At 48.6% G+C, this 25,668-nt stretch overlaps 1 protein-coding gene across 3 annotated transcripts in view; it reads right to left on the bottom strand.

Annotated features, from left to right (window-relative positions):
• Positions 1-25,668, bottom strand: part of LOC139248078 (ADP/ATP translocase 4-like) — a 169,070-nt gene that overhangs the window by 45,568 nt on the left and 97,834 nt on the right. For 2 of the 3 annotated variants that reach the window (XM_070871831.1, XM_070871845.1), the window contains one exon: positions 25,495-25,620. The exons of the other annotated variant lie outside the window; for it this stretch is intronic. In XM_070871831.1, the coding sequence (XP_070727932.1) occupies positions 25,495-25,620 (126 nt within the window). The remainder of the gene's footprint in view (positions 1-25,494; positions 25,621-25,668) is intronic. 3 annotated transcript variants of the gene reach the window in all.

Genomic DNA, 25,668 nt, shown 5'->3' with positions numbered 1-25,668 from the left:
GCTGCAGCCCCAGCTCGGTCGGCGCTGCTCTCTGGGGACCCGGGGCACGGCAGCACCCTGGGGAGCAGCAGCCTGTGGAGTGATGAAGTCTTCCCAGCTCCCACGGACCGTCCCCATCCACCTCCGGCCGAGGAGTGTCGGCCCATCGCCTGCAACGACCCAGAAAGGTAACCCGTGCGTCTCGTCCCCTGCACCATCGCTCTGCCAAGAACAGGTATTAGTTCCCTGGTGTAGATACGCAGCTTCGCCGTGACCGGGACCAGCTTGGGTCGTGCAGCTGGGTTAATCCACAGTTTATCAAAAGTTCTCCGACTCATCAACGACGGACCCGAGCCCGTGTCCACTTCCATACTCACTGCGACTCCATTGATTTTTACTTCCCTTATCACTGGGGGCGAATCGTCAGTACACGTATACAGTCCCAACACCTCATCTTCTTCTGCCTGCTCCTCTGGATGGTGGATCATCCCCCATCTTCTCAGCCACATGGTGAGTCCGATTTCTTTTACACATATGCTGAGGGTGGCCTTTCGTGTGGCAGGTATTGCACGTATACTCCGCAAACCTGCACCGGTGAGCCCCATGGCTTCCTCCACAGGGCCAGCATGGTGCTGCTCAATTGGCCCCCCTCAACGGACTCTGAGTTCCAGGATCCCGAGGTCCGTGCTCTCTGCCCCGGGCAGAGCCACGTTCTGCAGTTTTGTCCGTGGTAGGCGCTATCCTGTGGACAATGCCTGCCGGGTTCGAGACTGTGTGGATTATTTGCTTGGTGCTGCAAGTCGAGGTCATATGTGCCCGGCTGATGGTGATGGCCTTTGTCAGAGTGACTGTGGGTTCCGTGGCTAGCAGCTTGTGAAGGAGGCCCTCGTGGCCAATCCCCATAACAAAAACGTCCCGCAAAGCCTCGTCAAGGTGAGCGCCAAAATCACACGGCGCTGCGAGTCTCCTGAGGTTCGCAGCATATTTGGTGATATCCTGGCCCTCAGGTCTGCAGTAATGGTAAAATTTGTATCTGGCCGTGAGGATGCTCTCCTTCGGTTTCAACTGGTCACGAATGAGTTCAGTTAGCTCCTCGTATGACTTGTCCCTGGCGCTCCCGGGTGCCAGCAAATCCCTGACGAGACAGTAAACCTCGTCTCCACAACTGGAGAGCAATATCGCCTTACGCTTATCTCTCATTGCATCCGTGTCCTCCGTCAGGTCATTTGCTGTGAAGTAGTACTCGAGCCTTTCCGTGAAGGCCTCCCAATCAGTGCCCACGGTAAAATCCTTTAGCGAGCCCAGAGTAGCCATGGTTGCGTGGAGTTCGTCCGCTTCCTCGTTGCCAATGTGCTGTATGTAGCACAAAAATCACTGGCTCCACACGTTCTGGTGTATATCTAACTGCTGTGACCTTCGTCCTTTATTGTTCAGCTCCAGAGTGCCACTCAGGTGTGGTGGTCAGCCTTATATAGTGCCTGTTCTGGGTTCTTCCAGGTTTCCCACCACAGCGCCCTCTGTGGTGTGGCATAGTGCTTACATTACATTTAAGGTACTGGGACGATACACACATCATTACATAACACTCCTCCTGAGGTGGGACTGCAATCTCCACTGGCAATGCCTGGCCCTTCATGATGACCAAGTTATGTAGCATCAAGCACACCACAATGAATAGCGACACCTGTTGAGAGGAGTATTGAAGGCTGCCGCCAGAGCAGTCCAGGCAGCAGAAATGAGAAATGCTGCTTAAGCATCAATAGTGTCTGCTCGATGATGTTGCAGGTGTAAAGTCCTTACTCTACAGTATGAAACCACACGAAGCACAGTCTGGGGACAAGGTCACTCTGTGACCTTAACTCTTTATTCACAGGACTCCAAAGACGATGACCCTGCGTGGGACCATCCTTTTTATACCTGTGTGATCAGGTAAGGAGTGTCTCCCACAAGTTCACCCCTTATGGTCAAGGTGTGCATCTAGGTTGAGTGTATATAGTAATACAGTGGTGTTACATTGTGGTTACATACATTACAGCAGATGGCCACATGGCTATCGTTGTAGCGATGCTCCGCTTGTGTGATAGGGTTACAGAGGGGGCGTTCATTAGACAGGTGGCGAGGCCTTTGTTGCCGAGCAACCAGCCACACCCTTTCCATGGTGGCCGAAACAATCGTGGCACAGTGCTCTCACACAGGATGAAAGCATCATGTCCGCTCCCTGGATAGCGGGCATTCACTGCGAGATTGCACTGCATGTGGTCGCACGCCAGCTGCATGTTTAGGGAGTGGTATCCCTTTCGGTTTCTGAATACTTCAGCATTGTCGAATGGTGCTCGCAGGACCACGTGTGTGCAGTCAATGGCTTCTTGAATCTGCGGGAAGCCTGCAATTCTGCCAAACCCACATACCCGCTCATTCTGGCTCTCCCTGCTCATTGGCAACGTTATGAAGTCCATTCTGCAGCAATGTGCAGCGTATTAAGAGATGCCGCATATGTCCCCTGATGCAGCCTGGAAGGAGCCGCAGGCATAGAAGGCCAGCGCCACAGTAGTCTTCACTGCGATGGGCAGTGCAGTCCTGCTGCCGATGTGAGGCTGCAGGTCTGCCTGTACAAGATGGCATATCTCTGTCAGCAATTTCTTATGAAGTGCAGCCTTCTCACACACTGCTCCTCAGAAAGGTGGAGGTATGAGCGTTGCTGTCTGTAAACTTGTGGGGGGGTGGGGTGGGTAAGGCCTCCTGTCCAGACTTCTGCGGGCTCTCCTCATTCGTGGCCTACATTGCCAACAGCCCTTCTATCTTCACACCGCCTAACAAGAGCATGGAATAGACGATGCTGGCGAATTAGTGATGCACCCGTTAAATTATTTCACTCAAGTTGTAAGTACCCTGTAATGGCAGATCAATCTTCCAATTTAAAGTCAGAAGTTCATGCAGCATGAACTTGTGAAAATATTGCGCTTGATGGGCCCTCTGATTTATGCTCCTCCTCCCTCCCTTTAAATACGCTGCAGATAGCGCCAACGGAAAGTGGGACCGCCTGGTTTCTCGGGTGTGATTAGGGGCGAACGCTAAATGAGGCACCTAATTTTGTGGGACACTAATGGGTCGTTGCATGATGACTGACGTCATGATCTGACTCGAAGTACGCAGCGAGGCGATAACATTTTGCGCCGTCTTAAAACCAGCACCAAATTTCCCAGCAGGGCGCTGCAAGCTGCACGATAATCAATTCCACATGCATTACCGTCCCTCCAGGGCACTAACAGCGGCACTGCACAACCGAATTTCTAGCCTCTGAGTGACTAGTCATAGCTAACAAATGGGCCATTTTAAAAAATCTTGTCTGAACTGACCAGCCCACATTTTAATCACTTCTTCTCTGTCCAGGTAGGTGAGCCAACACAGGGCTGTCTGGGGAAACTATTTCCTTTAAGACAAACACTTACCCAAAACACATTTTTAAAGTGCCTATGACCAAGGTGTGGCCATAAGGTCCGGAACCATGACATATCTCTCTCCCCCTGGAAGATCCCTTGCAAGTGAGTCCCACAGTTTTTCTGTCGAGGCGGTGCACTCTTCACTTGGTGTGTCACCATGTCTTCCGATTTCCACTCCAACCTCTGGGAACCAGCGTGCTGTGTGGAACCCTACTCGAGAGAAATGTAACCTCTCTGTTTTGTACCCGAGCCCTAGCGCCACATAATGTGCATCATGGTATGCCTGCACTGATGGGCCCTGAATTTCTGGTTTGGCTCCTGCGGCCAATCCATTATGAAATTCCAGCTTTGTCCTGGGACGGTAGCTGGGTGCTGCTTCTGGGTTCTGCCACAGGTTGTCTTCTTCTGCCCACATGTCATCTAGATCAGGTAGCAGTCCCTTATGAATAGCACGTCCTGCCGCCACCTGGGGTGTATCACATGGCTTCTCACATCTTCTCTCTAGAATAGGAAAAATTGACCAATATTTTGTGATTCACAGTCATTATCCCTCTAAAAATGACTGTCTCGTCAGGATTTAGCACATGGGCAGCTAAACGTGGAAATAATGAAGTTGCTGTCAGTGCTAGAGCTGGTAATCAATGTAATCACCTGAACTGACAAAATTTAAGCTTTTCCGCTGCAATATTGCTGGTAACAAAAAGTTAAGTCTTGTTGGAATAGGTGTAACTGGGGTTTTGATGGCCTATTGACTGCTGAACAACCGTTCTGGCCCTGAAAAATGAATTTTATATTTATGGAATGTCAAATTTCTCCATTATGATAGAAAATTACTAGATTTTAAAAAATAAACAAAATCATTCTTCATTTGTTTTTAAAAGTTTATTTATGATATTTCAACTTCTACCGTAACGCCATGTGTATGACCCAATCTTTATCTCGCTCTTTTTAAAACTGAACTAGTACCTTTTATTTCCTGGTTTGCTGTCTGTGAGAATTTTTCAATGTGATTGACTGCTTAGACAGCTTGATGACATCACTGTTGCCCTCCGCTTGGGATCACTTTTGACAGCACTACAATCAATTTAATGTTGAGAAAGCTCAAGTTTTCGTTACAGAGATCACGAGATCTTTGTGGGCAATTTTCTTCAAGGTCAGCGGTGATCACCATCGCTTCGCCTCTGACTGCTAATTCCAGGTCGTTATTTCCTCCATGTTGTGTGGTGCAAACCTCCTTCCTAAACACAGTGTTCCCTCTTGGGTGGATGACTACAATGTCTAAAGATGTGGTACCTTTTTAAATTCAGTTTCTAAGGGCTCAATTTTCCCCGTTCATTTGCGCCGTTTTTTTGGCGTGCGCTGTTTTTTTGGGCACATTAATTTTTTTCAAAGTTTCCCCCGCTATCTGCGCCAGTGTAACTGACTTGGTTACGATTTTTCTAGGCCAGTTTTTTTTCACGTCACGGCGTTCCCTCATGTTTGCGCCATTTTTTCCAATTGTTTGCAGTTTGGCCAACATTTTTTTCTTAGGTCGGCGTATCTGGCCAAGTCCGAAAAACCTTTTGATGAGTTAAGAAAACCAGCGCACATTCACAAATCTGCGCTGAAAGACGCCATTGTTTTTAAATCGAAGATTTTGGAGGGAGTCAAGAACACTACCAAAAATCAATAATAAAGTACAACTTTTTTTTAACCTGTCAACATAGAAGTGTAAATTTGTTGGATTTCAGAAGTTCTCTCATTTTTTAAACTCACTCACACGCCACCAGCGAACGTCTTGAAACAGGGCTGGAGGGTCGTAGCTTTGGCCGGCAGAATCGGCCCCGCACCCGGACACAGTGGCTCGGCTACAAAACAAGCCGTGGGGCGAGGAGGGGGCGAGGTGGGAAGGAGAGAGAGCGAGGTGCCGATTGGAAGGCTTGGAGCCCGGGGAGGGGGAGAGAGCAGTCACAAGACTCCAATTGGGGGGGGGGGGGGATTAAAGAGAGAAGTCACAAGACCTTTGGGTGTGGTCCATCCATACAAACCTGGAGAGATACAACTGCGAACCTGTGCTGCCTGCTTTCCTGCCATTTTGAGCTTCTTTCAAAGGTTAAATTTAAGTATGGGGGCAATACTGACAATGCCATACCTTGTGCGAGTCTTCTGAATCATGGTGCTACATAGGAGACAATTGATTTAACTTCATCGCATCAGGAACCTCAGAGTCCGTAGGGTGCTGTGCAGGAGGCAGATTTGTCCATTGGTAAGTTTAACTACCAGAATCCTATTCCCCTCTTTGGCAATCAAAGTGCCTGCGAGCCATTTGAGCCCTGCAGCGTAGTTGAGGACAAAAACAGGATCATTTACATCAATACATCGTGCCCTCGCATTCCTGTCATGGTAGTCACATTGTGGCTGGCGCCTGCTCTCGACAATTTCTTTCATGGTGGGGTGTATAAGGAGCTTCCCCTTTTATACCTGAAGGTCCAGGTTAGGAGTGTCTCCCAAAAGTTCACCACCTAGTGGTCATTGTTCTCACAGTGTACAACTTGTCAGTTTATGCATGGGTTACAATGCTGGTTGAATACATGACATCACCTCCCCCCCAAAGTCTTCTTGGGATGACAAGTTGAGTCTCTCTGGTGGTTTACACTCTCTTGTAGAGCGCCTGAGTTGGGGTTCCGGTTGTTGGGCGCTGGCCTGAGTGTCTGCTGTTTGAGGTGCCTCAGGCCTGTCCGGACTGCCCACAGTGAATGGGCTCTCCTCCCTTTGGTTCTGGTGTTCGGTGACGTGTGGTGGAGTGTTCTTCCTCTGCTTCTTCTATGGGGTTGCTGAACCTCCTTTTTGTTTGATCCACGTGCTTGCGGTAGATTTGTCCATTGGTAAGTTTAACTACCAGAATCCTATTCACTTCTTTTGCAATCACGGTGCCTGAGAGCCATTTGGGCCCTGCAGTGTAGTTGAGAACAAAGACAGAGTCATTTACATCAATACATCGCGCCCTCGCATTCCTGTCATGGTAGTCACATTGTGGCTGGCGCCTGCTCTCGACAATTTCTTTCATGGTGGGGTGTATAAGGGATAGCCGGGTTTTGAGCGTCCTTTTCATTAGCAGCTCTGCGAGTGGAACCCCTGTGAGCGAGTGTGGTCGGGATCTATAGGCCAACAGGAAGCGTGATAAGTGGGTTTGTAGGGAACCCACTTGGATTCTGAGCATCCCCTGTTTCATTATCTGCACTGCTCGTTCTGCCTGGCCGTTCGGCTTGAATGGTGCCGTTCTGACATGGTTAATTCCATTGCCTGCCATGAAGTCCTGGAATTCAGTGCTTGTGAAGCACAGGCCATTGTCGCTGACCAAGACGTCCAGTAGACCGTGGGCGGCGAACATTGCCTGTAGACTTTCTACCGTGGCAGAGGATGTGCTTGAATTTAAAATGTCACACTCGATCCATTTGGAGTAGGCGTCTACTACAATCAAAAACATTTTTCCCATGAAAGGACCTGCGTAGCCCACATGGATGCATGACCAAGGCTTGGCGGGCCATGGCCAGGGGCTAAGGGGGGCATCCCTGGGCGCATTGCCCAGCTAGGCACACATGTTGCACCTGCGAACACAAAGTTCCAGATCTGCGTCTATCCCTGGCAACCAAACGTGTGACCTGGCAATTGCCTTCATCATGACAATGCCCGGGTGCCCATTGTGGAATTCTCTGATGAACACCTCTCTGCCCATCTGGGGCATGACTACGCGGTTTCCCCACAGTAGGCAATCGGCCTGAATCGAGAGTTCATCCCTGCGCCTGTGAAATGGTTTAAATTCCTCAGGGCATGCCCTGTACGTGGCTGCCCAGTCCCCATTCAGGACACATTTCTTGACTAGAGACAATCACGGGTCTCTATTTGTTCAGACTTTAATCTGACGGGCTGTCACGGGTGAGCCTTTGCTTCCGAAAGCTTTAACAGCCGTGACCATCTCAGCAGCATGCTCAGTAGCCCCCTCAGTGGTGGCTAGTGGGAGCCTGCTGAGTGCATCGGCGCAATTTTCGGTGCCCGATCTGTGCCGAATTGTATAGTCATAGGCGGCTAACGTGAGTGCCCATCTCTGTATGCGGGCCAATGCGTTTGCATTTATGGCCTTGTTGTTGGCCAAAAGGGACGTTAGGGGTTTGTGATCTGTCTCCAGCTCAAATTTCCTGCCAAACAGGTACTGGTGCATTTTCTTTACCGCATATACACATGCGAGCGTCTCCTTTTCTACCATCCCGTAACCCCTTACTGCCTGGGACAGACTCCTGGAGGCATAAGCTACCGGCTGTAACTGACCCTTGACATCGACATGCTGCAACACACACCCGACACCATAGGACGACGCATCGCACGTTAACACAAGTTTCTTACATGGGTCGTATAGTGTTAACAGAGTGTTGGAACATAAATTGCGTGCTCTATTAAAAGCCCTTTCCTGACTGTCCCCCCAGACCCATTCGCGACCTTTGCGTAGGAGCACGTGTAGCGGCTCTAGCAGCGTGCTCAATTTGGGAAGTTACCAATATAGTTCAGGAGCCCCAGGAATGAACGCAGCTCCGTCGTGTTACGGGGTCTGGGTGCTCTCTGGATCGCTTCTGTCTTGGACACAGTAGGGCTGATCCCGTCTGCTGCTACCCTCATCCCCAGGAATTCTACCTCTGGAACCAGGAAGACGCACTTCACCTTTTTCAGTCGCAGCCCTACCCGGTCCAGTCTGCGTAGCACCTCCTCCAGGTTGTGGAGGTGTTCTTCAGTATCGTACCCCGTGATGAGGATGTTGTCCTGAAAAACCACCGTCCTTGGAATCGACTTGAGGAGGCTTTCCATATTTCGTTGGAAGATCGTGGCGACCGAGCGAATCCCGAACAGACATCTGTTGTACTCAAACAACCCCTTGTGTGTCGTGATGGTGGTCAGCTTCTTCGACTCACTCGCCAGCTCCTGGTACATGTAAGCTGAGGTCAGGTCCAATTTTGAAAAAAGTTTGCCACCGGATAGCGTCGCAAAGAGGTCCTCCGCTCTTGGTAGCGGGTACTGGTCTTGGAGTGACACCCGATTGATGGTGGCCTTGTAATCACCACATATCCTGACCGACCATCCGCCTTGAGCACCGGCACGATCGGGCTCGCCCAGTCACTGAATTCGACTGGCAAGATGATGCGTCCCTCAGCAGGCGGTCCAATTCGCCTTCTATCTTTTCCCGCATCACGTACGACACCGCTCTGGTCTTGTGGTGTACTGGCCTGGCGTCCGGATTTATGTGAATCACTACCTTGGCCCCCATGAAAGTGCCGATGCTGGGTTGAAATAATGAGTCAAACTCACTCCCCAGAGGAAATTGCATTGACATCGCCCCATTTCCAGTTCATGACAGCAAGCCAACTCCTCCCCAGTAGTGCGGGACCGTCCCCTGGGACAATCCAGAGTGGCAACCTGTTCTCTGAATCTTTGTGGGCCACAACTACCGTGGCGCTGCCTAGCACTGGAATGATCTGCTTTGTGTAAGTTCGTAGCTGTGCGTCAATCGGCGATAATTTTGGCCTCCTGGCCTTGGACGACCACAACTTTTCGAACTGTTTGATACCCATCAGGGACTGGCTGGCCGACGTGTCTAACTCCATTGATACTGGGATGCCATTGAGGAGCACTTTCGTTATTATCGGTGGCGTCCTGGTGTATGAACTGTATACGTGCTCCACATGAACTCGCTGAACTTCAGCTTCCAGCGATTTCCCCCAGCGTTCATTTCTGCAATTTCTGCAGGTATTTTGCTCATCTCTGCAAACTCCGGCTGAGTGTGTGCCTCCACGCCTCCAACATGAGCTGCTGTTGGAAACAAAAGGTCCCTTGCCAGTCGATCGTCCCTGACTGCCCCTGTGACTGTCCTTGAGTGCGCCGTTAACAGGTGTTGATGGCCCCATTACTGGCCGCATTGTCCCTTGCAATGGCGTGAATCGCTATTCAACTTGCCATTGTCTCTGTCGAACTCCCCCTCTGCGTTCGACATGTTGGGGCATGCCCGACTGCCCTTGTCTGCCTGGAGAACTGTGTGCTGCTTTAACAATGTTGTATCTCTGTCCCAACCATTCCTTAACACAGTACCCCTCATCTGTTCTGCTAGTGGCCATGCTCGCGTGGTTTAAATCCCAGTTTCTCGTCGCCATTGATACATCCTTACTATACAGTATAAATGCACACGAGGCCCATGCTTGAGAGAAGGTCAGTCTGTGACTTGTCCTTTATTCCTTAGCACTCAAGTGATGAAGGTGGGTGGAGCTTCCCCTTTTATACCTGAAGGTCCAGGTTAGGAGTGTCTCCCACCTAGTGGTCATTGTTCTCACAGTGTACAACTTAGGTCAGATTATACATGGGTTACAATGCTGGTTGAATACATGACACTCCCCACGAGTGTGGCTCGCACCCCAACATTGGGACTCGCAGCCTGGGATGGTAGGGCCCTGGGTGTGCCTCGTTGCACCCCACCACTGGAACCCGCAACCTCGGAAGGTGTGAAACCATGGAATGTCCCACCAACACTCAAACCACTCGTCACGGAAGGGACTGTCACCTCCATGAGCGGCACCTCCTCCAAAGTCAGTACAATAGTGGGAGCTTCATCCAGCTCCATCCCCTCCCCTCCATGTTCTTAGTCTGGAGGGTTGGATTGGAAGACGTTCTCCTCTTTAGGCTCATCCTCGTCTGAATCTTCTTCTGCATAGTCAGGGGTGGCCTCAAGTTCTGAAAAAGATAACAGAACAGTGAAATGGTTAGCAGCAGAGGGGGTACGATGGATGGCATGAGTAGGCTCACACATCGCAGGCCAGGCAGCAGGCTGATTTGAAGGGCCACGATGAATTTGCAGGACTTACCCTCTCCCTCAAGTGTGGGCCCAGCTTGTGTCGTACTGATTGCTTTTTCCAGGCAGGACCCATCAAAGCAGTGAACCTCTCTTCCAAGGGTGTCAGTGGGTGCAGATTTGCCGGGCCTCCTCCTATTCGAGTTCTTTCCCTTTTATTATGTGCCTCCTTCCTCTGCAAATATGAAAATGCAACTTTTTAGAGAGGGTGTCTTTCTGCTGGGTGGGACATGTACAGATGGTCACATTTACAATTGCAATTCCATTGAATAAATGAAAATATTACTTACACTTAGTACTATCCAGGTCTTCCTGAACCGTGAAAATCCTAAAGGTGTGTGCCATACCACTCTATATTGCTCAGAGCTGACACGGCAAGCTCTCTACTGGCTATCATATCAGTTCTCTCAGTATCTTCAGATCTCGGGACAACTCTCAACAACTTCTCCAGTTACCTGTGCCGAACTAATGAAATGTCCATTTTTCCAAATTGATTGTATATAACCCCCTTGGTATCTACACCATTCTATATCAAAACAGAAAGGCATGGATAAATAAACTCCCACTGCTAAGACACCTATGTAACCAGTATCCCAGTTAAACACTGGGGGAGAGAGAGAGGCTGGGGGGAGAGAAAGAGAGGCTGGAGGGAGAGAAAGAGAGTCTGCGGGGCGAGAAAGAGAGGCAGGGGGGAGAGAAAGAGGCGCTGGGGGAGAGAAAGAGAGGCTGGTGGGAGAGAAAGAGAGGCTGTGGGGGAGCGAAAGAGAGGCTGGAGTGGGGGGGGGGGATAAAGAGAGGCTGGGGGAGTGAGTGAGAGAGAGAGAGAGAGGCTAGGGGAGAGAGAGGCTGGCGGGGGGGAAAGAGAGAAAGGCTGGGGGGAGAGAGAGAGAGAGAGACTGGGGGAGAGAGGCTGGAAAGAGAGAGAGGCTGGGAGGAGAGAGAGAAGGGCTGGGGGGGGGGAAGAGAGAGAAAGGCTGGGAGGGAGAGAGAGAGGCTGGAGGGAAGAGAGAGAGAGAGGCTGAGGGGGAGAGAGAGAGGCTGGGAGGGGAGAGAGAGAGAGGCTGGGAGGGGAGAGAGAGAGAGGCTGGGAGGGGAGAGAGAAGCTGGGAGGGGAGAGAGAGAGGCTGGGCGGGGAGAGAGAGAGGCTGGGGGAGGGGTGTGAGAGAGAGAGAGAGGCTGGGGGAGGGTTGAGAGAGAGAGGGAGGCTGGGGGGGGGAGAGAGGCTGGGGAGAGAGAGAGGCTGGCGGGGAAAGAGAGAGGCTGGGGGGAAGAGAGAGAGAGAGGCTGAGGGGAAGAGAGAGAGAGAGAGGCTGCGGGGAGAGAGGCTGGGGAGAGGGGAGAGAGAATGACTGGAGGGAGAGTGAGAGGCTGGGGAGGGGGAGAGAGAGACTGGGGGGAGAATGAGAGGCTAGGGGAGGCATGCACTTGGACTGGGGTAAGGCACTTCGGCTAGGGGAGACATGCACTTGCATGGGATACGGCACTTCGGCTGGGGGAGGGATGTACTTGCACTGAGGTAAGGCACTTCGGCTGAGTGAGGCATGCACTTGGACTGGGGTAAGGCACTTTGGCTGGCCCTTGCTGACTTCTGCGGAGCTCTGTCCTGTGTTGCGTCAGTAAGTCAAAGTGGATCGAGTTACAATTTGCAAAGACACACATTCCAGTGAAACTTCAGGATGTGGCTTATCCTCCAAGTGGACCAATCATTAAGGGTGGAGCATGATGGCCATTTTCACAGTATAAATAAGCGTGTCCTATTTATATTGTGCCTTTAACGTAGTAAAACATCCCAAGCTGCTTCAAAGGAATGTTATAACACAAAAGTTTGACACGGAACCACATAAGGAGAAATTAGGGCAGATGTCCAATAGCTTGGTTAAAGGTCAAAGTCCGTCGAGGTCAAAGTCACCGCGGCACTGTCGTTCTACGCCTCGGGTTCTTTTCAGGCTACAGCTGGAGACGTTTGCGGTCTTTCTCAGCATGCCACACATCACTGCATTAGACCGGTCACTGAAATCTGTACGTAAGCAGGCGGGACTTGATCAGCTTCCCTATGACCAGGCAGACACACAGTGAAAGGGCTCTAGGATCCTCCAGAATTGTAAACTTCCCCAAGGTGCAGGGAGCAATAGACTGTACGCACATCACGATGCAGGCACCTTTTCAGGATGCAGAGGTTTTCAGGAATGGCAAGAGATTCCACTCCCTGAATGTCCAACTGGTTGTCGACCACCAGCAAATTATACTGGCAGTGAATGCTCAATTTCCGGGCAGCATCCATGATGCTCACATCCTGCGTGAGAGCACTGTATCTGACTTGTTTAGCAATCAGCCACAAGGTCAATGCTGGATGCTTGGTGACAAAGGATATGGCCTCGCCACCTGGCTGATGACCCCCCTGCGTGACACCAACACTGAAGCCAAGAGGCGATACAACGAGAGCCACAGAGCAACTCGCAATATCGTGGACAAAACGATTAGAGTGCTGAAGCAGCGCTTCAGATGCCTGGACCACGCCTGGGCGAGCTCCAATACCACACTGAGCAGGTAGTTCAATTCGTGGTGGTATGTTCCATGCTGCACAACTTGCCTATCAGGAGGGGACAAGAATTGCCTGATGAGCCTGACAGTCCACCTCACCAGAGAGAGGAAGAGGAGGACGAGGAGGCGGATGCTGACATCGGCCCAGACAATCAGGCTGACGCTGAAGTCATGCCCCTACCTCCTTGCAGACCGCATGAAAGGGTCCATGGTGGCATGATAGCTGCAAGAGTCTTACGTCAGGAGCTCATCAATGATCACGTTGCCTGAAAGAACATTGGTGTTACTTACAAGGCTGCTGGGTGTGCAGGTGATACATCAATGGTGGGCATCACCTTGGTGACAGTTAAAGTTTAAGTTGATTGAAGTTAAGTGTCATTATATCCTTTGATGTTAAGGAATCACCAGCGTGTAACGGTGCAGCTATGTGAGCCAATGCGCTACAAGGTTTTGTTAAATAAAAAACATTTAAACCGAACATAAATACTGATGATTTCAGACTACTGTACAAACCAACCCTCTCTCCCATCCCAGCGTCCAACACACCCCTCCCCGCTTCTCCTCCCCACCTCTACCCCTTCCCCTCCTGACTCTAAGCTGCCTGGCAGAGGAGCTGCTCAGGCAATGCTTCATTGGGGGGGCGGTTTGACGTCCGAAACGGTGCTTGGACGGATATGGGAGAGGACGGTCCCGAGGTGGGAATGTGCTCCGAGCCAGAAACTTTCATGTGTGGTTGGCAATGGGAGTTCGGCACCTTGGGGTGCAGTGCCGCGCGCCGGGACCACTGGGAGCCACCAGTGTTCCTGGCTACCAGCTCCAGGGCCTTCTCCATCCCTTCTGTAATGTCCTTACTCTACAGCATGAAACCACACGAGGCATATTCCAGGGACAAGGCCACTCAGTGACCTTAACTCTTTATTACAGCACTCCAAAAGAAATTAACCTGCGTGGGACCTCCCTTTATATACCTGAGTGATCAGGTAAGGAGTGTCTCCCACAAGTTCACCCCCTGTGGTCAAGGTGTGCATTTGTGTTGAGTGTGTACCGTAATACAGTGGTGTTACATTGTAGTTACAAACATGACATCACCCCCCCCCCCCCCAAAAGTCTTGTTGGGATCATAGGTTTAGTCTTTCAGGTGGTCTGCGCTCCCTCGTGGAGCGCCGCAGTTGTGGCTCTTGATTGTTGGACACTGACTTGAGTGTCTGTCACCTGTGGTGATTCCGGTCTGTCCAAGCTGACCTCAGGAACTATGCATTCAGGATGATGCACTCGATCCATTTCGAGTACGCATCTACAATGATAAGGAACATCTTCCCCATGAACGGGCCCGCGTAGTCAACGAGAATGCGTGCCCATGGCTTGGTGGGCCAGGGCCACGGGCTGAGCGGGGCCTCCCTGGGGGCATTACCCAGCTGGGCACATGTCGTGCACCTGCGAACACAGTGTTGCAGGTCTGAGTCAATTCCGGGCCACCAAACGTGTGACTGGGCAATGGCCTTCATCATCGCAATGCCTGGTTGCTCGCTGTGGAGTTCCCTGATGAACACCTCCCTTCCCTTCTGGAGCATGACTACCCGGCTGCCTCATAGCAGGCAGTCAGCTTGGATGGAGAGCTCATCCATCCGCCTGTGAAACGGTCTGACCTCCACAGGGCATGCTCCGTGTGCGGGCGCCCAATCCCCAGTCAGGACACATTGCTTAATCAGAGATAGGGGGAGATCCCCGTTTGTCCAGATTTTGATCTGGTGGGCTGTGATAGGGAACCTGCACTGTCGAAGGCATCGACAGCCATGACCATTTCAGCGCTTTGCTCAGCTGCCCCCTCGGTGATGGCCAGTGGAAGCCTGCTGAGCGCGTCAGCGCAATTTTCAGTGCCGGCCGGTGCCGGATGGAGTAGTCATAGGCCGCTAGCATGAGAGCCCATCGCTGTATGCGAGCTGATGCGTTGGCATTGACAGCCTTGCTGTCTGACAACAGGGATGTGAGTGGCTTATGGTCCATCTCTAATTCAAACTTCCTACCAAAGAGGTACTGATGCATTTTCTTAACACCATAGACACATGCAAGCGCTTCCTTCTCAACCATCCCATAGCCCCGTTCTGCTTGAGAGAGCGACCTGGAGGCATAAGCCACAGGTTGTAGCTGACCCTCAGCATTACCCTGCTGCAAAACGCACCCAACCCCATAGGACGATGCATCACATGTCAGGACGAAACTTTTGCAAGGGTCGTACAGGGTCAACAGCTTGTTTGAACACAGTAGGTTTCGTGCCCGATCAAAAGTCCGTTCCTGACAGTCCCCCCAAAACCAATCGCAACCCTTACGCAGGAGCACGTGTAGCGGCTCCAACGACGTGCTCAAGTTTGGCAGAAAGTTCCCGAAATAGTTCAACAGTCCCAGGAATGAATGCAGCTACGATATGTTGCAGGGCCTGGGTGCTCATCGAATCGCCTCTGTTTTGGATTCAGTGGGCTGAATCCCATCTGCAGCAACCCTCCTGCCCAGAAACTCAACCTCGGGAGCTAAGAACATGCATTTAGACTTCTTGAGTCACAGGCCTACCCGGTCCAGTCGGCGTAGCACCTCCTCCAGGTTGTTGAGATGTTCCTCAGTGTCTCGACCCGTGATGAGGATGTTATCATGGAATACGATCGTTCCAGGAATTGATTTAAGCAGGCTTTCCATGCTGCGTTGAAAAATCGCGGCCGCTGATCGAATGCCAAACGGGCACCTGTTATACGCAAACAGTCCCTTGTGCGTGGTGATGGTGGTCAGTCGTTTAGATTCGTCGGCCAGTTCCTGGGTCATATACGCTGAAATGAAGTCCAACTTGGTGAACAGCTTGCCGCCTGCCAGCGTGACGAAGAGGTCCTCCGCTCTTGGGAGCGGGTATTGGTCTTGTAGGGACACCCGATTGATGGTGGCCTTGTAGTCGCCACAGATCCTGACAGAGCCATCCCCCTTTAGAACGGGGACAATGGGGCTCGCCCAGTCGCTGAATTCAACAGGCGAGATGATGCCCTCTCGCAATAGCCGGTCCAATTCGCTCTCGATTTTCTCCCGCATCACATACGGCACCGCTCTGGCTTTTTGGTGCACTGGCCTGGCGTCCGGAGTGATATGTATCACTACTTTAGTACCTTTGAAAGTCCCATCGCCCGGTTGGAATAGTGATTCGAATTGTTGTTGGACTTGTGAGCACGAACTTCGCTCCATTGCGTGAACATCCCCTCATTTCCAGTTCATCTCGGCTAGCCAGGTCCTCCACAACAGTGCTGGACCATTGCCCGGGACAATCCAGAGCGGCAGCCGGTTCACTAAGCATTCTGTGTGACAGCCAACATTGCACTGCCTAGCACCGGAATGATTTCTTTGGTGTAAGTCCTTAATTTTGTCTCGATATGTTCTAATTTGGGTCTACTGGCTTTGAGTGGCCATAGCTTCTTGAATTGCTGAACTCCCATGAGTGACTGGCTGGCCCCCATGTCCAGCTCCATGTGTACTGGGATACCGTTCAATAAAACCCTCATCATCATTGGTGCCGTTTTGGTGTATGAACTGTGAATATTCGCCGCATGGACCCGCTGAACCTCGGCGTCCATTGATTTGCCCCAAAAGTCATCCTGCCTCACAGAACCCTCTTCTGGTCCATCTGCCTCATATATTAGTATGGTTGCAGGCTTTCTGCACATACGAGCTAATTGACCACTGAGGTTGCAGTTTCTGCAGACAAACTGTTGGAATCTGCAAGATCTGGCTGAGTGTTTTCCCCCACACCTCCAGCACGAGTTAAAGTTTCCATTGTTGGGGACAAAAGGGCTGACTGTCCCTTTGACTGCCCTTAAGTACCCTATTAGTGGGTGTCAATGGCCCCATCCTGGGTCGCACTGTCCACTGTGATGGCGTGAATGTCCATTCAGCCTGCCATTGTCTCTGTTGAGGTCCTACTCTGAGGTCTATTACTGCCTGATGAATGTTGGGCTGCCCCTGCCTGCCCGCTGGGCTCTGAGTAGCATTGAGGATGTTGACTCCATGATCCATCACCATGTTGGAGGCAGAATTGCGCGCGTAAATCATTTTCGTCTCTTCCTCCCCCGCCATGAAAGTCTGAGCCAACAACACCGCCGCTTCCAAGGTCAAGTCCTTGGTCTCAATTAACTTGCGAAAAATTCCCGCATGACCGTTACCCTCGATAAAGAAGTCCCTTAGCATCTCCCCCCTGCAGGCGTCTATGAACTTACAGAGGCTGGCCAAATGCCGGAGGTCCGCTACAAAGTCCGGTATGCTCTGTCCTTCACGACGTCGGTGGGTGTAGAATCTGTGTCGAGCCATGTGTATGCTGCTCGCCGGCTTGAGGTGCTCCCTAATCAACTTGCTAAGCTCTTCAAAGGTTTTGTCCGACGACTTTTCAGGTGCCAGTAAGTCCTTCATTAGCGCATAAGTCTTTGGCCCGCAGCTGGTCAAAAGATGAGCCCGACGCTTGTCGGCCACTGCATCCCCCAGCCAGTCTTTCGTGACAAAGCTTTGCTGAAGCCTCTCAACAAAATCGTCCCAGTCTTCCCCAACAATACCGTTCATCTGTGCTACCGGTGGCCATTCTCGTGGATCATGAATTCCCCTTTCTTGTTGCCAATGTAAAGCCCTTACTCTACAGCATGAAACCACACGAGGCACATTCCAGCGACAAGGTCACTCTGTGACCTTAACTCTTTATTACAGCACTCTAGAAGGGATGACCCTGCGTGGGACCTCCCTTTATATACCTGAGTGAGCAGGTAAGGAGTCTCTCCCACAAGTTCACCCGCTGTGGTCAAGGTGTGTATCTAAGTTGAGTGTATACAGTAATACAGTGGTGTTACATTGTAGTTACAAACAAGACAGGAAGAGTAGAGAGAAATATAGAGGGGTTGGAGAACAGAGACACAGTAAAGATCAGGAGGAAGGCGAGAGAACCAAAGGAAAGGTGGTGAATAAAGAAGAAAGACACAGAAATGGTGAGAGAGAAGAAAAGGGAAGGAGATGAGAGAGACAGAGGTAAGATCTGAGATGAAAAGAGAGAGAGAAAAAGGGAAGAAGGAAAGAGACAAATTGGGAACAAAATGAGAAAGACAGATAGAAAGAAATCTGGATTATCAAGGAAGCGGTGGAATGCAAAAGGCCAGGGGGCCAAAATTGCCCTTTGACCGAAAGGGGGCGCACTTACCGATCTTGAAGATTTTTCTCCGCCCCATAGAGCAAAATTCAGCTCTTTACAGTTTTTTTCTGCCATGCTGTGTTCGGGGCGGAAGTCAGCGTGGAGCGGGGTGGACATCGGTCGGTGTCATCATCCAGAGAACATGAGTTCAACCCACTTATCACAGTTTGAGAATTTTAAATCCATTTTAAAAAGCTGGGTAAAAAAAGCTATTATCAGTAAAAGCGACCATGACCCAAAATCACCAGACCCAGATGTTAAAAATATGACTAAGTTAATCAAACAACTAAATTATGACAATTGATATAAGAATGTTAAACATTAAGGCTACAGTCGGCATTGGGTTAGGCATTTTTCAGCACTTAGATGCTATTATTTACCTTAGATATTTGAGTAGAGATTATTAGCATTGACTACAAATTGTTACAAGCACAAATGTAATGTAACATTTTGCCATATCTTAGGTACAGCTGGATCCATTGATTAAAGAAGTGCACAATTTAAATTTACAGTTTGAGATTGCCATATCAGGGTTACACCTGCACCTCATCATTAACTTCACTCAGGTTGTGACTGGGTCCTTCTGGAAAATTAACTTTGCAGTTTTGTCTGTTGACTTCCTCTTGGACGTTTGTAGTTTGTTGCTGTTGTCTTTGTTCTTTGGTCATCATCTTCTTGTTTTGGCTTAGCTAACTTTGCTTGCACGATTCTCTGCATTGCTATATTATGCATATAATTTCAGATGTGAGCATTTAATTAAAATGGGTGATACCCTTTACAAGTTTTATTTCTACCAAGTTTGAGAATCTTTGACTATTTGCCACAGAAGAGATATTGAATTAATTTATATTAAGATACTGCTTTGAAATTAAATTCACCTCACAAAGCTAAATCCATGGAGCACACAGACTTTTGGGAATTGATGTTTCTTGCATGCCACATCAGAGACAGTCGAGTTCGTAACATGTTCTAGTAACAGTATGTTGAAATAACTTCATTCATTGGAGCTGGGGGTGGGGGGGATGTGTTAACTGTCAGGGAGGATGGCTTGGAGGATAGTAAAAGACTTGTTTGGCAGCCGAAATGGTCAATTCCTGGGCATTAAGAGCTGGGAGTGGGTTATATGTAATTAGCATTGATAGTATAAATTGTTACAGGCACAATGTAATTTAAGCAATTCACCAGTGTTTTGGTCCTTGGCTTACTGTCTAGCTGAGACACGAAGTAGAGTTTGGAGAAATTTGGAGTGTGAGATAGATAAAGAGTAATTTCGATTGCTATGTGTGGAGCCAGACAGTTCAGCAAATACTAACGTGTAAAAGCCTGTCAGGGGCTAAGTTTGTGTCATTTGTTATTTTTGAAGTTACAAGGAGTTATAAGGATCAGATTGCATTTCAGTGAAAAGTGTGCTGTATTCATATATTACTCGTAAAATAAACCAGCTTATTGGTTTATAGTTGGTCTTGTCTTATTCATCATCATCATCATCATCATAGGCAGTCCCTCGAAACAAGGATGACTTGCTTCCACGCCAAAAAGGGATGAGTTCACAGGTGTTTCAATGAATGACCTAATATTCTAGATCCTGAACTACATCGTGAAGGGTGGAAGATGCCAGTGCTTGGATTTTTTTAACGTGTGGTGGCCGTTGCACACCAGCCACCACACGGGCTTGACAGAGCTAGGTCTTGGTCCAGTGGCAAGAATTGCCCAAGACTAACTGGAGACCAGCTCTGATGCACAGACCGAGTGCGCACACATATCGCAGTGTGGGCTGGCCCATGCTGCCCCTGGGCCCTCGCCTCATCTGGGTCCCAGATTCACCTCTCCTGGGCCCCGATCACTTCCCTCTACGGACTTTTGCCGCACCTTCGCCCCTCCTGTTGTGCCTGCCCGCACTGTAATCAGCGACCTGGCTTTGTAGCTGTCGCTCTCCTGCAGCAGCATGCGCTACTCCCTGCAGTGGTATGCTGCTGCACGCTGCTCCCTCCAATGGCCCCAGCCTGCTGATGGTCTTGCAGGCAGGGACCACACCGATTTCCAGGCCGGGCCGCCGCACGCTGCTCCCTCCAATGGCCCCAGCCTGCTGATGGTCTTGCAGGCCGTAACCGCGCTGATTTCCGGGCCGCCGCACGCTGCTCCCTCCTTGTCTTATTAGAATATTGATTAGTCCTCTTTCCAGAAGATAGGAGAGATGCACCTGATGATACATGTGTGCACACAATGAGAGCTGTCAATGTTAAAACCCCTGGGTCGCGTTATCATATGATTAGATATAATGGGCTAGAACCTCCATTTTTGTGCTTATCGCCCAAAAATGGGCGTTATTTCTGGCGTGGGCGGTAAAAAAGGGTTTCCAGATAGCCGGTTTCACGCCCATTCTCAAAGCACCTAGTCTCCATTTTTGAAAATGGGTGTTACCGCGAGCGATACGAAATGGGCGGTAGCGTTAAATTTTTTGACCTTCTGCCGTAAAGTGTGACCGTCCTTAGCAACAGCATGGCAATGCTCGATTCCCGCGATTCAGGTGGTCAAGGGTCATCATGACATGCGCAGAAGAGGAGACAGCGAGAGAGGGAGTTCAGAGGCACTGAAAGTGTGTGTGACTGTAGTGTGTGCTTGTCTGGCTGTTGTGGGAAGCACGAGGGAGATTCAGCAGTAGCAAAAAGCTTACTAAGCACCAAGAACATAGTTCGCACCGAGTTTTTGCCCAACAAATAAGATATAACATGGAAGGTGTCATGTTTGTAACTACAATGTAACACCACTGTATTACTGTACACACTCAACACAGATGCATATCTTGACCACAGGGGGTGAACTTGTGGGAGACATTCCTTACCTGATCACTCAGGTATATAAAGGGAGGTCCCACGCAAGATCATTTCTTCTGGAGTGCTGTAATAAAGAGTTAAGATCACAGAGTGGCCTTGTCGCTGGAATGTGCCTCGTGTACTTTCATGCTGTAGAGCAAGGACTTTACATTGGCGACGAGAAACGGGAATTCACGACCCATGAGAATGGCCACAGTAGCACAGATGAACGGTACTGTGTTGGGGAAGTCTGGGACGATTTTGTTGAGAAGCTTCAGCAGAGCTTTGTCACGAATGACTGGCTGGGAGATGCAGCGGCCGACAAGCGTCGGGCTCATCTTTTGACCAGCTGCGAGCCAAAGACTTATGCTTTCATGAAGGATTTACTGGCACCTGAAAAGTCGTCGGACAAAACCTTTGAAGAGCTTAGCAAGTTGATTGGGGAGCACCTCAAGCCACCGAGCAGTATACACATGGCTCGACACAGATTCTACACCCACCAACGTCGTGAAGGACAGAGCATACCGGACTTTGTAGCGGACCTCAGGCGCTTGGCCAGCCTCTGTAAGTTCACACATGCCTGCAGGGGGGAGATGCTAAGGGACTTCTTTATCGAGGGTATCGGTCATGCGGGAATTTTTCGCAAGTTAATTGAGACCAAGGACTTGACCTTGGAAGCGGCGGCGTTGTTGGTTCAGACTTTCAAGACGGGGGAGGAAGAGACGAAACTGATTTACGCGCGCAATTCTGCCTCCAATGCGGCGATGGATCAGGGAGTCAACGTCCTCAATGCTACTCCCTGAGGTCAGCCCGGGCATGCCGGAATCACCACAGGTGACAGACACTCACGTCAGTGTCCAACAACCAGAGCCCCAACTGCGGCGCTCCACGAGGGAGCGCAAACCACCTGAAAGACTAAATCTATGATCTCGATAAGACTTTGGGGGGGGGGGGGGGGAAGGTGATGTTATGTTTGTAACTACAATGTAACACCACTGTATTACTGTATACACTCAACTTAGATACACATCTTGACCACAGGGGGTGAACCTGTGGGAGACACTCCTTACCTGATCACTCAGGTATATAAAGGGAGGTCCCACGCAGGGTCAACCCTTCTGGAGTGCTGTAATAAAGAGTTAAGGTCACAGAGTGGCCTTGTCCCTGGAATGTGCCTCGTGTGTTTTCATGCTGTAGAGTAAGGACTTTACACTTCCTATCTGTGTACCTTTCCTATTTCCTTGCTTTGGTTCACTCTCTAACCTTTTTTGATTTGGGTTCACACTCGCATTTTTCTGTCTTGTTTTCCGCCTCTCCTTTTTTTCCCAGTTTTCTTTTTTGCTTCGCTCTGGCCTACTTCTTCTCCTTCATCTTCTTTCTCTCTCTTATCTGTTCCTCTCTGCTTTTCTCTCTCTCTCATTTCTGTTTTTCCTTTCTTTCTTTCACTTATTTTACCAACTTTACTATTCCCCTCGTTAAGCTACTTTTCTTTCTCTTTTATTTTTTGACCTCTCCCTTTCCATCTCTCACGCTTATATCCCACTTTCCTTTCTGCTCCTCTCTCTCTCTCTTCTGCTTACTTTCACTTCCCTTTTTCTTAACTATCTTTTCTGTTTAGGTCTGTGGGGGAGAGGAAACGGGGAAAAGAAGCTGGAGGATATGAAGTAGCAGGGGGATTCCAGTCCGACCTGCAAACTCCAAAATCAGAATAACATTCCCATAATGAAAATCAATATGCTTTAGAAACAGAATGACTTCTGAGTTACTTTGCCCTTACTGTGGCCCTTAACTCCACTGCTGTCTTTCTTGCCAGTGTTTAAGAACTGCAATCCAAGTTACTTCATGTTTTAGCAATTTAATGATTTGATTTATCACAAATTTGCATTTTAAGTTTCAAACTTTGCAAAAAAGAGAGACAATTTGCTACTTCTAATATAATGCAACCATCATTCAAATGTAGTTTTTCAAAGCTGATTTGCAGACAATGACATCAAGTTTATCTCAACTTGCTTTCATATTTAAAATAGAGAGTGGTCAAAGAAAAAACAAGGTAAATAAAAGCTTTTTAAGTTATGAACATACATAGGAACATGTTATAGGAACATAGGAATTGCTATATGGAAAAAGACCAAGGTCCATCTAGATCATCTACCATCCTGGTAGTTGCAAGATACAATGATAATGGAGTTGTTGACTAATCGTGGCAATCAATCTCTGATTAGTCTATAACAGACTGAGACATGAGGCGAGGAAAACCGCAGCGCTGCAAAGCTTTGGAATGATAAGTCCAAGGTCACCTGTTCCTCTCAAGCATACTGCACTTACTGTTAAGTATGGAAAAACTCCACAAGACTGAGTACTGTGAGCTAAAACTGACGTGACCTTAGTCTCTTTTATACAACTTCAGAGTGCCTAAGCAGCCTGGCAGACAACCTTTTATATTGCTTTGCATGAGGTGCGTAGGTGACCCTTGGGCCTCCAACAGTTGCGCCCTCTGGTGGCAAGTCTTACACAGTTACAATGTTTACATACATAATACTTACCAGATGTCATATTACTCAAATATTATATCCCAAACTTTATACATGATTTCAAATGTTTTTAAGGCATGATAAGCTAGGTTAAATTAGGTAAAAAAAGGTAAAATTAAAATGGACAGATAAAAATGGGAAAGATAAACAGACAGGACAGGGTGAGTAGAATTAAAATGCCTTTTTATTTTAGGTTAAAATAATGTGTTGATGTTATTAATATTACATTAAGTTGTTTTTGATGTTTGTAAAGATTTTGGTGGCATTAGTATTATGTTCACATCATAATGCATGAGCTGAAACTGAACAAAGCCCAGGAATGGAAATTCCTCTGGATAAGTAGATAATCCACCCAAGTCTTTGCACCCTCTCTCTTCACATCGCTCCTCCCAACATAGTGAACTGCTTCTTCATACAGTAAATTTGATATTGATCATATTATATCTTCAAGAGAACAAAATGTCAAATAATATTGAATAAAAATATGGGCCTAGAAATTCCAGGTTTTTCCCCCCCTGATATCCTGAAGTTATTAAGGGTGATTAGGAGAATGGCAAATGTCTACTTATTATGATATATATCTATCGTTTTAAACTATGTATTGCAAGTAGATTGCCATTTTCACCAGAATGGTGAATTAATTAATGTAGGTAGTTTTCCCACATTTTTTGGATAAAGTTCAACCTCAGCAGACAATTAGGAAATGGCTCCCATCTCAGTGGTGAAAGCCACCAACGCTGCTGTCATTTAAAGAAAGATGGGGCTTTAGGTGTCAGATGATCTTCCATCACCTTAATTCATCCAGTCTTACTTGGTTCTTTTGCCCAGCAGTTTTATGAAACTAGACTGAGATAGCCCTGACAATACTATTCCAGAGTTTGTGAGGGAGACCCCTAAAGTGAAAGACAAAATCCTGCCTCTTTTACTCCACAGCCATTCACTGGAACAATTAGACAAACCCACCCCTCCAACTGAAGTTTCCCTGGAATTCTGGGAAGTGAGCTTTTTTTTTCCACATTTCTGTTGACCTCTCTGACTTCCAGGTAGTTGACCTTTTGGCAGTGAACACTACACAGGCCAAAGCAGAATCCTATTCAGCTGCAGTATATATATTGCCTACAAAGCGTGCTAGTCCGCCTTAAAGATTTCAATTATGTGTGTCAGCCAGGGGCTCAGTTGGTAGCACCATTGCCTCTGAGTCAGAAGGTTGTGGATTCAAGTCCCACTCCAGAGACTTGAGCACAAAAATCTAGGCTGAAACTCCAGTACAGTACCGAGGGAGTGCTGCACTGTCAGAGGTGCTGACTTTCAGATGAGATCTTAAACCGAGGGCCCTGTCTGTTCTCTCAGCTGAACGTAAAAGATCCCATGGCACTATTTCTAAGAAGAACTGGGGTGTTATCCCTGGTGTCCTGGCCAATATTTATCCCTCAATCAATATAACAAAAACAGGTTATCCAGTCATGATCATATTGCTGTTTGTGGGAGATTGCTGTGTGCATATTGGCTGCTATATTTCCTACATTACAACAGTAACTACACTTCAAAAAGTACTTCATTGGCTCTAAAGCGCTTTGGGACGTCCGTGGTCATGAAAGATGCTATATAAGTCTTTCCTTTTTTTAATCACGTCTATTTTCTCTATTGTACAAGGCACTTGTTTCCAATGAAAATCTAGAGGTATCATACACCGTGCAATAACGCTTCTGGTCAGGCACCCATGTCCAGAACATTCACAGCAACAGCTGCAGTAAATTTGGAGCTTGATCCATGTTAACTACATTAGACCATGTCAGGTTATGGCTAAGGATGCCAAATGCCAAGTAAGCTAAATCTGTCTGGGTAATCTGTCTGCGTTGGGAGAAAAATGAATGAAAGCCTGCCTCAAAATTGCATTGGATACATCAGGGTGCAGGAAGGATGTCCAAATGTGCATGAGTGTCTCAAATGAAATTACATCTTGCCTATTTCCTAGTTGTAGATGGAAGCTGAATGGTACCATCCAGTATTCATCAATTCAAACCAAATGGGGATACAATTGGTATTCTGCACAACTCAGAACTAGCATTCTGGAGAATACTTGCATCCACAATTTATCCAAGAATAGGCTTCAAATTCCAGTACAAACCTGCATCATCAAGCGTCTTCTTACAGTATCAAAAGGGTAAGACAATATCCCAGAAAACGAGGTCACACCTTGAGCAATCATAAATGATACATAGACAGGAGTATTCATTTGGTCTGGTAACACACCCTGTGGAAGAAAGCAAAACATTTTAGGAAGCAATATTTAAAACACAGT

This window comes from Pristiophorus japonicus, chromosome 2 (assembly GCF_044704955.1).
Source record: "Pristiophorus japonicus isolate sPriJap1 chromosome 2, sPriJap1.hap1, whole genome shotgun sequence".
Lineage (NCBI taxonomy): Eukaryota > Metazoa > Chordata > Chondrichthyes > Pristiophoridae > Pristiophorus > Pristiophorus japonicus.
This window is presented reverse-complemented; position numbering and strand designations above follow the sequence as displayed.